This window comes from Buceros rhinoceros, unplaced genomic scaffold (assembly GCF_000710305.1).
Source record: "Buceros rhinoceros silvestris isolate BGI_N320 unplaced genomic scaffold, ASM71030v1 scaffold13483, whole genome shotgun sequence".
Taxonomy (NCBI): Eukaryota; Metazoa; Chordata; class Aves; order Bucerotiformes; family Bucerotidae; genus Buceros; species Buceros rhinoceros.
The window spans coordinates 30253-43465 of NW_010401933.1; the positions used below are offsets into that span (position 1 = coordinate 30253).

General features: G+C 53.0%; 1 protein-coding gene across 1 annotated transcript in view; it reads right to left on the reverse strand.

Moving 5' to 3' along the window:
• The window catches only part of LOC104490210 (myosin phosphatase Rho-interacting protein-like), a 63783-nt gene that overhangs the window by 19053 nt on the left and 31517 nt on the right, over positions 1–13213 (reverse strand). Inside the window, 8 exon segments of the mRNA XM_010132466.1 lie at positions 1656–1690; positions 1692–1704; positions 1944–2053; positions 2493–2582; positions 2809–2877; positions 4224–4292; positions 6808–6924; positions 7466–7646. Coding sequence (XP_010130768.1) covers positions 1656–1690; positions 1692–1704; positions 1944–2053; positions 2493–2582; positions 2809–2877; positions 4224–4292; positions 6808–6924; positions 7466–7646 — 684 coding nt within the window.

Sequence of the window (13213 nt, forward strand, 5' to 3'; positions counted from 1 at the left end):
GGCTCGGTGGAGACAGGGCAGCGAGTTAACAAGAGACGCGGCAGCGGGCTGCAGGAGCGTGCAGAGTCGTATTGGCCCTGGGCACAGGGCAAACATTGCCGCCCTCCCAGCCCAGCCAAGCACCCAGACTAACGCCCCTCGTGCACCCCGGCTGTGCTGTGCAGATGTCTACCACCACTCCGTCAAAAGCCTTTGGCAGTCTATCCTCCACCCTTCCAGCCGCATTCACGAGCTGCTCCCCGGGAGTGGATGTTAATGACGTACCCAAAGCCAGGCGGGGTGGGCTGGGATACTCCTTGCCGTGGCAAAGGGCTTGGGAGCCGGCAGCGGTGACCACAGCCCTGCTTCACGCACGGCGCAGCCCTGCAGCTCACAGCAACAGCTTCTCAGCAGTGTGACTAACCCTCGCCAGACTCTACCCCATCCGAAACCAGCTCAGTGAGCAACGACAGAAGCGCACCTCTGATTCCCTTTTCCCCAGCTCAGGACTGAGATTCACAGTCTATTTATGCAGCATAACAAGTTACTGCCTAACTGGTACCTGCGCTTGGACCCTCTCACGAGGGTAAGGCAAGTCAAACCACTTCACGTGGGCTTGAAGCAGATGCAAAGACAGTGAGCACAGGACTACCGTGCTGCAGGAATCTGTTAGCCTATAAATACATCTGGTTCTTTAAAGGCACAGAGGTCCCCTCAAATTTCCTTGGTCTCCATCTTCATATCTAGTCACATCGGAAGATACCAGTGTGGGCAAATCAAGTGTCAAGACCAGGTTGCTTCTTCCCTTCTGTCTGGCTTTTATTTAAAGAAAAAAGGAGGGAAAAAAACCCGGAAAAGAAAGAAAAATAAATGGGAACTGCAGGACTTCCCATCCGAGGTGCAGAAAAGGAGGAGCATGCAGTGAATCACAAGATATACAAACCACAAAACGTTAATACAGGAGAGAACACAGTTTTCCAACCTGGGCTTCAGCACGGATAGTTTCAAAGAGAAGTTTTTCCTGGGACTGCATGGAAATCAAACATACACAGGAGTGAGGAGAGAGGCGGCTGCCCCGAGAACCCCGTGAGATCCACCAGAGCTCGGGCAGGGCTGGGAAACGGTGGCCGAGTGCCAAGCGGGACAGGGAAGGAGAGGCTGGAGCATCTCCAGGTCAACAGCACCAGGTGAGAAGAGCCATTCCATCAACGTGGGGACAAACCTGGCAAAAACCTGCTCACCGCAGCTACGGTAAGGACAGGAGATGGAGTTATTGGTGTGGCCGTGTCCACGAAGCCTGTAAGAGGTGGGCCGTATGAGTGTGGCTGGCGCGGTCAGCTGTGAGGAGGTCAAACCCCCTTTCCCCGCAGCCACAAGCGCTCACAGAAGGTACTCTGTGAAGCAGCGGGGTCCCTTCCTCTGGCACTGAGGGCAGGAGGAGACGGGAGCATTGCTAACACGTAAGGAGAATGAGCTGCAGCAGCTATCTGGAAGATCAAAAGAGGAGGGAAGACGATTTGCTGGCTGGAGTTTAAAATATATCAGAGCCAAACAGCTTCTAAATTGAACCCTGGGCTTGTGCTGCCATGACCCGTGGAGGGGATGGGCAGCTCGTGCTGAACAGTAGCCAGAGGAAAGGGGGAACCCAGCACTGAATCCAAGTGGTTTCACAATACCTGGTGGGAATCCAGAGGAGCCTTGATATAGGAACAGTATTTCATATTCCTACGCACAAATTAAAGCCACATTTTCAACCCTCTTTGAAATCTGCACGCGTAAGAGTAAATCAGCTATCAGCATCCCCACAAAGCGTATCCAAACTAAGCCCAGAGAGAGGGATGTGAGAAAGCCGCAGCTTCCAGGAACAGACAGGCTCAGAAAGAGGAAAGAAAGGGAATAAGGGAAGAGTTACTTCTGCACAGCAAACCAGACCAGTACAGGGGCTGCTCAACGACCCGCTTTACCTTGTGACATCAGGAGCAGTGGTGGGGCGAACATGCTTCATGATGGTCTGGATCCAGTTGCGGCGAATGCCCGACGTCATGGCAGAGAGGGTGAACTCACCTTCCTTTGTCTAGGGAGAGAGATGAACCAGCTCAGAGCAGCTGACTGCACCCTCCCATGAAGCACCCTCCCACCCTCCCAATACCACCCTGCACCCAGCCCTGAGCACCCAGCACTGGCACATTGCTTGCTGGCTGCACGGAGGTGGCACCCAGCCCCTCCACCCCACAGAGGGAATTCCTCACAGTGGGAATCAGCGTTTCTCAGCAATCAAGCTACTTTTGCCATAGCTGAGACCCTAAGGCTGAGACAAAACCTTCCCTCCCCCCTCCATTTTTTGAGAACCAAAACCCCAGCTCTCAAACCCAAGGTCACAGCTCTCTGGGGTGCCATGGAGATGTTGGGTGGCCTCTCTTGGGTGTTTGGGGAGACGTTTCCCTTGCCACGGACAAGTAGCCTCATCGGCCAACCTGCAGCCAGACTCCTCCTCCTCCCTGTGTTTTCCTTACGTGGATCTGGAAGCCGTAGTTTCGCTGAACCGGGTACTCAGTGACATCGTAGCACGTGGACAAATCGATTTCTCCATCGAGGTCAGCTGCCTGGAGAGGGAGGAGATAAAATAAGCTGTAATGCTTTGCAACCCCAAAACACAATGGGCTCACAGGGAGGCACGCAACAGGTCCTCAAGAAGCCCAAAGCCCCCAAGAATGATGCTCCAGGACCTCAGCATCGGGCAAGGCAACCTCCCAAGGGTCAGTTTGGGAGGACATGGGATTCCTCCGGGTGCAGAGCGATGGGTTGAGCACCGATGGGGAAGACACATACCTCCTCTGCCACTGAATCCCGGTAGTATCTCAGGCTCTGGTCAGTCAGCACAAACCAGTGCTTCTTCCACTAGGAAACAACCAAGATGGGGCAGTTACAACCCTGCTCCTTCCCCACCAGCAGAGCCCAGGCAGCTTGTCACAGGTCACCTGGCAGAGACACCCTGCAGGGAAGCAGCTCACAGCCTCTCCCCACCCAGCTCCACACTGGGCTTCACCGAAAAACCCTCCCAGGGGTAAGGGGAGACCTAAACAGGCAGCAACGCAAGGGACACCCTAATGGTTTGCACTGCCAGGACCCTCAATTTCCCTGGCACTGCCACACCAGCAGAGTGCCAGATCCTCAGCGGCACCAACCCTGCATGTGATTGCAACACACCACAAGAGCTCTGGGGGCTGTTGGAGCCCTCCCATTAACTCCCCTGGCAAGACAAAGCTTTTAGTGGCTGCAGTTAAAGCCTTGGAGGGACCTTTTATTTTCTTTTTTTGAAAAAAAAAGGCAGTAAAACATTCATGTTTTACCTGCAGTACCTAGAAATTGTGTTGGAGCCTATTCCTAGCCCTTCCTCTATACAAATACACCTTCTTCATGCTCCAAGCCAGGCACAACGAGGTTTTCAGCTAATAAAGCCCTCGCTTCAGCAGCTGATCCCCTACAGGCATGCCCTCAGCCCCAGGGCCCAATGCACCAGCAGGCACTGACTGCGGAGCCTGGGCGCCGGCGCTCACAGCCATGGGCGAGTCGCCCTCACTCTCCCTCAGTGGACTGAGTGGGAGGGAGGGAAATCCAGGGAAGAGGCAACTCGCAAACAGCCAGGGCATGAGGGCTGGTCTTGAAGGCTCTGGTGGAGCAGCACATCTCGCATTCCCTGGGAAAGGACAGGAGGAAAGTGGCAGCAGCTGCTTCCGTCAGTGCCAATTCAGAGGCATTTATTTATTTCTTGGCGTGCCATTTCCTTGGCACTCAGGAGACCTTATCTGAGCCTCATTACTGACACCAGAGAGGCTGATGGGTCGCAAGGGAGATGAGACTAAGAAGAGAATGGGAACACAAAACCAGTGCCGCTACCCAAGCTGCTCCAGTTCCCTAAAAACCCATGACACGATACCCAGCTGTGGGGCTTTGAAACCTCCCTGGGACAGAGCACCGGCTATTCCTGCTCCAGGACAAACACTGTTTGCACAAAACCACTGCTGTCTGGCTCCAGAGTTGTACAAATTCCCTGTTGCTGCTCTGCCCAAGCTCCTGCATCTGGTTTCTCCCATCGGGAGCACAGCCCAATACTGCTCTAACCCACGAGGACATCTCAGTGCCGAGAGCAGCCCCGTGCACAGCCGGGATGTCTGAGTGAGCGTTTGCTGGTAGAAACCAGGACCCACCACGACACTGAAGACTGATGCGAAGGGTAGAGCTACCCCCAGACTCCCCTGCCCGTCCTCGTAGTGCTTTGTCAAACAGCCCTTCTTGAAGATCGGGAGGTCGGGCTGCAAGAAAGGAGAGGGGCGATCAGAGGGGAGGGACGAAATGTCTGCACCCAGAAAACAACAGCAATGGCTTGATATAACACAGTGCAGCAATAAAAGAGACCAGCAACAGCTAAATTGGATCATTACACTGTGCAGAAGCTCCCACCAAGAACACAGATCAGCTGCAGGGTTTATTCAGCCTGTCCCCTTCCCAGCACTTCTCCTGCAACTCCCTAGTGTGACACCAGCATTACAGAGGAAGGAGAAGCAGGGAATTAGCAAGACTGCAGCCAGTCTTATCCCTCTGTTATACATTACTAAGGACAAACTATGTGCTATTGATGTGAGGCTACAGGGTTCAAATCAAGGCTGAGTTCCCAAGGCTGGAAATAACAGGGAATCCCAGCGCTGCACCACCCAAACGACACCTGCTCTTTCCTCCAAAGTGGATGCATCAGGATGTTGAAGCTCTGAGAAAAGCAACCAGGACAGCGTGGGATAACTCCCGGCAGCCCTTCCTCCCGGCCCTGCCCGCACGCAGGGAAGGATGTGGTGGAAATGCTTTTGCTCCCTCGAGGCTGAGCTCCTCCAGCTGCTCCACGTGCTGCAGAGTGGAGGAGGAACGGACAGCAGTGTGTGAAATGCAGCTGTAGTGTTTGAAGTGGGCTAGAGTGAAAGGAGCAATGGGAATTTGGGCTCTGGAAGCCTATTTGCCTGTGGTGTGGCACATCCCACATTTGGGTGCTCCCACAGTGGTGGGAACCCAGCTCTGCTCCACAAAAACACAGGAGAAGGTAAATGCCACCTTGCCCTTCCCAAATCCCTGGCAAATCAGAGGAAGGAGTGGACAGACGCCAGCCTGAGCAGCCCTGGTTGTGATGTGGCTGCCAGCAACAAACCTGCCAAGCCCCACCAGGAGCTGCTGATGAGGCAGCGATAAGCCACAAACAAACTATAGAGAAAATGGCATTTGCAATGACTCCATCCATCTCTGATGTAGGCTGTGAGAGCTGGGCATCCTAATCTCAGCCCTAATTTACCCTGAGAGAGCGATACCACCATCTGCCTGCTCCTCTTCTGCTGAAGTGCAGGTGGGATTGTGCTGCCAGGAGCTGGGTCTTGTTTCAGCTCTTTCTTGTACAACAGGAGAGCGTCAATCAAAGGATTTACATTTTGGATCCCAACCATGCACTTTGCAGAAGGACTGCAAGTGTCACCGTTGCTCAAGGGCTTGTTATTTATCAACCGGGAAGCAGGACAGGGCGAGAATCTCCTGCAGAAGCAGATAAATCCCTCTGTAGCACCATTCATATTCCTTTACTACACTCCTTAGTTTCCTTCAAATTTAGGCAAAGGGGGAGAAGCAGCCAGAGAGGAAAGATGCTGCTATACAGTATACACAGATGTTTTGGAGTGGGCTGCAGCAGGACTCTACGGAAGCACCCACAGTGGGAAGGTTTCTCCTGCAGGTCCTGCTCCTCCGTGGAAAGCCCTCTGCTTCCCTCTGAGTGCTCAGGCAGGCAGGAGAGCACAAGCTTTGCCTGAAGCCACAAAACTGCTGAAGCATGAAAAGTCTGGGACCAGCTGCCACCAAAGGGTGCAGACATTAGAAACCAAAACCAGATGAAGCTCTTGATGGAAGAGATACCCATGCAGCACAAGCCACAGGACTGCTGTAACCCCGCGAGCCTGACAAAGGATGAACTCTCCCTCTGCTCTTACCCTGATGGATAACTGATCTGATCTGACTCAGAGAACCTGGCAGGCAGGGAAGAGTCTTGCAATCATGGCAGCAAGCCAGCAGGCACGCAGCTTTTTCTTATGTTGCTGCTTTTACAGCAGGATTGGCACAATAAAAGCATATTTCATGCAATGAAAGAGTTTTCTTTCCATTTGCCTTCGCTAGATGATGTGCATTGTCGCTTAATGTGCACTTCTTGCACCTTTTTATTACCAGCAGCAATTTAAAAATCACTCTTGTGGCTGTAGGAGTCTCCATGAAAAGCTGCTACAGAAATGCTAAGCTACTGCATTTTTCTGAGGAGCCTTCAATAGAAGCTGTCCATCCACGAAAAATGCTGCTCCTGTTTACAATAGCTGTGTAATCTTTCTGAGAGATTAGCAAGTGTATTTATTTTCTTCCTGTAGAAGAGTGGTGAGCGAGAGGAGAGCATTTTGTGTTTGTTCTGTACTGTTTGCCTCCACGTCTGGTGAGCATTTGAAATATGCAAAGGGAGGAAAGCTCAGGAGGGCAGGTTCAGCCCTTCCTCACAGCCTTCATCGTGCTCACACCCACTTGCAGCTGCATAAACATGAAGAAAGTGGCATTAGAAAACTAGGCCACGTGTTAGCTCTCCTTAACACGCCAAGCGTGAAGCCAAGGCACTGAAACCCGCTCGGAATCTGAGCATATCCTATGTCCTACAGGCTGGTTCTGGGGAAAGCAGCAGACAGTCCGGTTTTCACTGGGCCCACCCAGGAAGGGCCTCTCATGTCCACCCCCAAGGCGGAGGACACATGCCTGGTGGCTCACCGTCATCGAGGACTCCGTGGATCTTCTGTCCAGTGACTTTGCCCGGCGATGCGGGGACAGAGGAGATGCAGAGACATCCAGGATGGAGCCCACAGCTGCACCTTCACAAGTGAAGTCCTGTGTAAACAGCGTCAGCCCAGATCAGCGCAGGAACTAGGGCAGCCAGTCTCACTCTCTTGGCTCATGGCATAAAAATCCACATATTTAAGGGGCATCTCAGGCTCAGAAAAAGTATCATTTCATTGGCAAGACTTTTTTTTTGTCCTCTCAGGCATTAATTTGTTCCCAATATATCTACGCGTTTCTGGGAGTCTCAAGACTGCCTGTTTCTCTTGTTACTTCACGCCATGCGGACGTGTCCTGCCATACCAGGACTAAACTTTCCCTCTTTCTGTTTTGGAGGAAGGAGAAAAGTCAGCCTGGTTTTCCACCCTGATCCACTCAGAGGGATCCACTCTGGATCCTGGTGATCCACTCTGCAGCTGGGCCAAGGGAGCAGAGCAGCAAGCAGCAAACCTGCTCAGACTGAGCACCCACAGCCATCTGGCCCCTGCTCCACCCAGGGACAAATCCTAGAGCTAAACCCTCTATCCTGGGCTGCCAGATCCCAGGTGCCACCCACCAAACCCCACCACGAGACCTCGGCTGAGCAGCTCACCCGTTTCCGCGGGAAAACCCTCTTCTCACTCCTGCCCTGCCGCGTCTCGCTGGAAAGGGCAGCGCCGGCCGACACATTTGTTTCCATGTGCTCCGCGTTCTCAATATCTAATGCCTCGAATTTCTCAATTACCTGGGATCGCCTGGAAAACAGAGAGAAAGGGGAAACCAGAGCCAGTTTAAAGACAAAAACAGTGACTGTGCTGAGCTGTACAACCCCACCAACCTCAGGCTGCAGAATCCTTCGCCCCAGTGTTCATGCACACCTGGCTTTCAGTCCCTATTCCTCTGCAAGCTCCAGCGTGCACAAAGCTGGGGCAAAACGCCCCTATCTGACACGCACCGTTTTACCTGCAGCCGAAGTGGGGGAAGACCACTAGCTACTCAGCTCCACAAATATTCCTAAATATCGAGAACACCCTTGCAGAACCAGCAGTAACTTCTTTACTTGCTAATTTTACAGCCCTTGGGGAAGCGGGGATTATCGAGCAGCTCTGGCTTAAGCTTTGCCTTTACTCCCCAGCACAGCAGCTAGTGACAGTCCCCAGGCCACAGGGCAGAGACACGTCAGACCAAGCTGAGGTGCAGAGGTAACGGTCACCTGCGTGTTCACTGTAAAAACTCAGTCCCCACGTGGGTAACGTCCCCAGGATTGCGTCCATGGGCCTCCAGACGAAGGGTCTGGCTCACAGGGTACGCCAGCTGAAGAGGCATGAGGAGGCGAGGAGCACCCTGAGGAAAAGCAGGGCGTCCCCTTCGAAACCCTGGGACTCTGCTCTCCTCTCACACTGGTCTGTAAATCTGGTGTGGACAGCGAGGAGCATAACACTGCACCGATGGCCCATCACACCGTGGCACACATTCTCCGAGGATGGATAACTCTGGAGAATTGTGGATGGAGCAGGAGCCAACCCCAGACCAAACCCAAATGGGAGGCTCCTAGGGACGAGAGAACAGGCCTTTGCAGGGGGAATTAAAAGCGCCACTTGAGCATGAAAAGCTGCTCGCTGACCCACAGGAGAAGAAATACTGGAATTTTCCATGGACCTGCTGGTGTCCAAGTTTGCATGCCAAGGTGTTCAGGCAAGTATCAACCTCAGGTCTTTAAACACAACCTGGGAACATCGTAAAAACCCACCACCAACACGCACACCAGCTGAGCTCCAAGCTGTGAGAACATCCCCCAAAACCTCAATCCAGGTGGGTTCTTAACACAAAATTTGGACCCACATGTGCTGCATCTAAACTCAGGGCTGCTTGCTCTTTGCGAACCTCTAACGTGCATGAAAATCATGATGGCAACCACAGGAAGGGAAACAGGTTAACCAAAAAACCATTTTTAACACTTCCCACAGAAAGGAACAGCAGGTTAGAACTCAAAAAACATGAGATGTTCAGTTTTCAACCAAAATTTGCATCAAATTCCATACATGAGACTAACAGTCTGAGCACATCACATCCCCCGGCGGGCTGGGGGTCCCCCACTGCTGCTCAGAGCCAGGCTGCCAGGACGGGCGCTGAACCCGCAACCAAAGAGGAAGGGACAAGATCGGTGGGGAAGACTTTGCTTTATAAATTCACACATCTCTGATGTTTTTACAGGATATCTGTCCAGCCCGTGCTGCCTCCCAGTTTGTACACTGGGAACAGGCTCGTGCAGAGCTCCCAGTCCCACGGGGATGTTCTGCTCATGAGATGTCCATCCACGCAAGCCAGCCTGTGGAGCATAAATCCATGTCCGACAGACGGGGAACTGTTTTGGAGTCACAATTTTTTAACCACTTTCACACTGGCCCAGCCTTCTCTGAGTCTCAGTTTAGGAGGGAGTAAGAATTAACATTGTCTGTGCCCTATTAGGTGAAGGCCTGAAGAAAAACAAATCAGGAGAAAAAAAAAAACCCCAACCAAAACCCATAAAACAAAATCAAAAGCAGGTTGATTTCTCATGAAAGGGGCTGCACCACCAGGTTGTTCTACGGCTTGAGATTGAGATGAGATGGTAGCGAAGCAGGCGAAGTAAAGGCGGACACGTCACACAGCAACACAGCAGGAGAAGGTGGAGAGCAACAAGACCTGGAAGAAAACAAGGCTGGAAAATGAATGAACAGAAGAGGAAATTATATATCTGCATCTATACAAAACAAAATCAAAATCATTCCAGTAATCTGTCACTGAGAAAGGGAGGAGAAAAATAAATCACTGCACCCAAATCACAGCCCCGAGGGTTAATATCACCTGGATTACAGGAAAGAATCAGGTTTTTTTCCCCATTAGCTCGACATTTTGGAGAGGTTACTGCTAAGAGACCCTGGGGGATGGGGAGGAGAAGGGCTCTCCCCTCCTGCCCTCCGCCGCGAGGAGAGAGCTGTTCCCTCTGAGAGGCAGCTCCGTGCTGACAAACCCAGGCTGCGGACGGGTTCGAAGAAGCGTTTGAAAAGCTGCGGTGCCATTTAGTGCCTTCTCAACTACAAAGCTGGTCCCAAGGAGTTCCTCGGCCGTGCAGGCTGTTAATTTTTTCCAGGCCATTAAACCCGAGCTGCAGATCTCGGCTGTTAGGTGGAGGGGGTGTGTGGTGGGAAGGAAAGCTATAAAGACCAGCACGAGCTATCGTTAAAGTGATTTTCTTTGATTGGAAGAAAGGGCTTGTTTTTATTGGATTCATTCATTATTTAGCAGCAAGAAAGACAGCGAGTGTCAGGAAAAGAAGAGGAATTTCCCCAAAAGGTCCACAAAAATGAAGAGGATAGTTTTACAAGACAAAGCCCCTGTAGTCTGGAGAGCAGGTGCTCCTCTCTACGAGTAGAAGCAGCATTCAGAGCAGAGCCTGACATCTCAAGAAGCTACAGAGAAGGAATTTGAGGAACAAAAGTCTTTTAAGTGGTTTCAGGCAGCTCTGCTATTTATCGAGGCTAGAAATACACCTCAGCCCCCTGACCACGCTCCTACAGCAGATCTCTCAGCAGACCCTTGCCAGCGTGAGCACAATGTGGAGTCACCCAGGAAAGCTGCTGTACCCCTGGAAGCGTGCAAGAAAAACCAAGTTTGCCAACCAGAAATCCCAGTGCTGCCCCGGGGAGCTTCAGCAAGCGGTTGAGCCCGCAGGAAAGGCCTCGGCGTCTCTGCCCCCCCAAGGACTCCCCACCTCATGGTGGTCTCCTTGCCCAAACCGCTGGCACGCTCCTGAGATGCGCCAGGATTTACCTCTGCAGCTGCAGAGCCCCGCTGGGGTACAGGGACCAACATTTGAGGATGTCCCTGCTGCCTCTTCAGCTGATTTTTGGTGCAAAAGCAGGTTTTCAGTGGGGTTCCCGAGGAGCTGTCCCTGCTCTCTCACCCTAGGGATGGGTCTGGGCTGAGAGACAGGAGACGCAGCCTCTCTCCCTGTCCTGCCACGTGCCAGCAGAGGGAACTCGCACTCTGCCGCACTGCCAAAATCATGGAGATTATCTCCTGGGTTCTGATTCATGCTTCTGGGTGGCCGCAAACTCAGATGTCTGCATGGGGCGTGGAGTCAGTGTCAGGTATAAATGGTCAACGTGGAAAATCTCCAGTATAGTCCTGGTCTTAAGTTATGTAATATCTCTTACTATGAGGAAACAGGATAAGCAGCCTTGAAAAATGTTTTTTTCTGGAGCTAAGCCTACAGGTATGTCACTCAGGATGCAGCGCTGGGTACCTGAAATAATTCTTTTCTATCCATAGCTCTGACACTGATTTGCGGTGGGTAATCAAGAAAAAAACGTGAGGAAGAGCCAAAAATACCAACAGAATCAGAGCAAGTGGGTTTGGCTGCACTGAGAGATGAAAGGCAGATCCGACTGATGCCCGGCTGGCACCTATGGGGTTGCCATGTGGGCAAGTGATTTCAGGTAAACATTCCTGGCTGTGTTAGTGGGTTACTGGGAAGAATTATTAGAAATGGTGTTAAACCCAGGGGGAAAAGCTGACCCCACAGCATGGAAACGAGTTATTGTATTTCCTCAACCTCAAACAGCACAGTCTGAGCTCAAAGGAGAAAAATGAGAGGGTACATGGACTAAGTGGACTCAAAAAGCAGCCAAGCCAAGCTGAGCAGAGTGCTGGTGAATGTTAATTCTCTGGTGCAACACTGGGCTGCCTCTCCGTGCCCCACTGAGTCTACCCGAGCTTTAGGACACACAGCCTCTCCATCTGCACTTCCAGGTTACCAGAGGAGGAAGCAAACGTGCCCATCCCCAACCACCACCCACCAAGCCTTCCCTGCTGCCAGCACGCTCCTCCGGCACCGTGATACCCAGCGAAATCCTCCGGCGTGTGGGAACTCCTCGCCCTACTTTCTGCCCGCTGCTCTCCCTACAACCGTTGTGCTCTGATACAGACCCTGGGCTGACACAGGGAAATTTCTGCCAGTTCTGATAAAGCAATAAAAACCTGTTAACAGCCCCAGGAGCCAGCTGGGCTGGGAAAAACAGGCTTTCCCTGGGAAAAGGCACCCACCAGCAGGCAGTGAGTGGGGCTGACATGAAAAAAGGACGGTGTCTGGCAGCACTGTCCTCTCCCAGCCCCATTATCTGTCCGTACATCTGCTCCTCCCTGTTCTCAGCTGGCACGCCCCAGCTCCATGCAGGATCCCAGTGCTGCCTGACACCCTCAGGGCTGGAGCAAGGGGGAACCGGAGGAATGCGCTGTCCTCTCACACTGGGGACAGGCGCTGGCCAGGCTGTCCTGTGCAAGCAAACCCATCGGGGTCACAATCTCACCCACACCTGAGCTGGCACGCTGCACCCGTTCAGCCTGCAAACCCACAGTCACCAGCCTTTCCTCAGCCCCATCCCCAAGGGACACGCGTCACACCCTTCTTCATCCTGGGGAAGACCTAGTTCCCGAGGCAGAGGAACCCAAAACTGCGCTCTTCTCTTCTACTTGCAGTCTGGCAGTCACCGTGCACATTGCCGGGGCTGGGCTGGGTTTGGGATCCTCCTGCTGACTGGCAGCACCAGCACAAAGTTGCACTACGCTTCCTAGCCCCACTCTCAGCCCTCGGAAGCCAGACTGGAAAACAGTCCTTTAGGGGCTGGGAAGAAACAGACGAGCGCCTGCTGAAGCTGTGCGAGAGAGAACATGCCCAGAGGAAAACCAGGGCAAGAAAATCAGACTGGCAGGCGGCCCTCTCGCCCGGGGGCTGTCTCCTGGTTTGCTCTGCTGCCCTCACTGCACAAATGTGTCTCTCCCAGGGCAAGCCGAGCCCATCCTTTGCCTCGCCCAGAGAGCACCAAGCACGCTGGTGCACAGTGCAGGCGCGTGTGCCGATGCCCTCCCCGTCCTCCTCCGCACTGAGCTGTTTTGCAGCCCTGCCTCGGCACTGCACCCGCCTCTCCTCTCCCAGATTAATGCCATGACATTTTGAAACCTCTCTCAGCTCATTAGGCAGTTGCGTAACGCGCCCAGCACTAACACCATTTACAGAGCTAACCTAATTAATGGTGCCAGCTGCCAGTGTGTGCCGTGCTGGGGAGGGGACGGTGGGCTTGCCTGCAAACACAGCCACGGAACATCACCCATCTCAGCCATCTGTCCCCAAAGCAGCCAGGCAGGGTGACACCTGCCCCCTGGCACTACTAAGGACATTCCACCACCCGGGCAGTGTGGAAGGGCATCCTTAAACCCAAGAGCGCTGTCATACAAAGGGGCTTCACCCGGCAAATACTGCCTGCTCTGTCCAGGGCTGCGGCGGGGACGCAATCTCGCTGCCGTTGCGAGCATGCAAGGA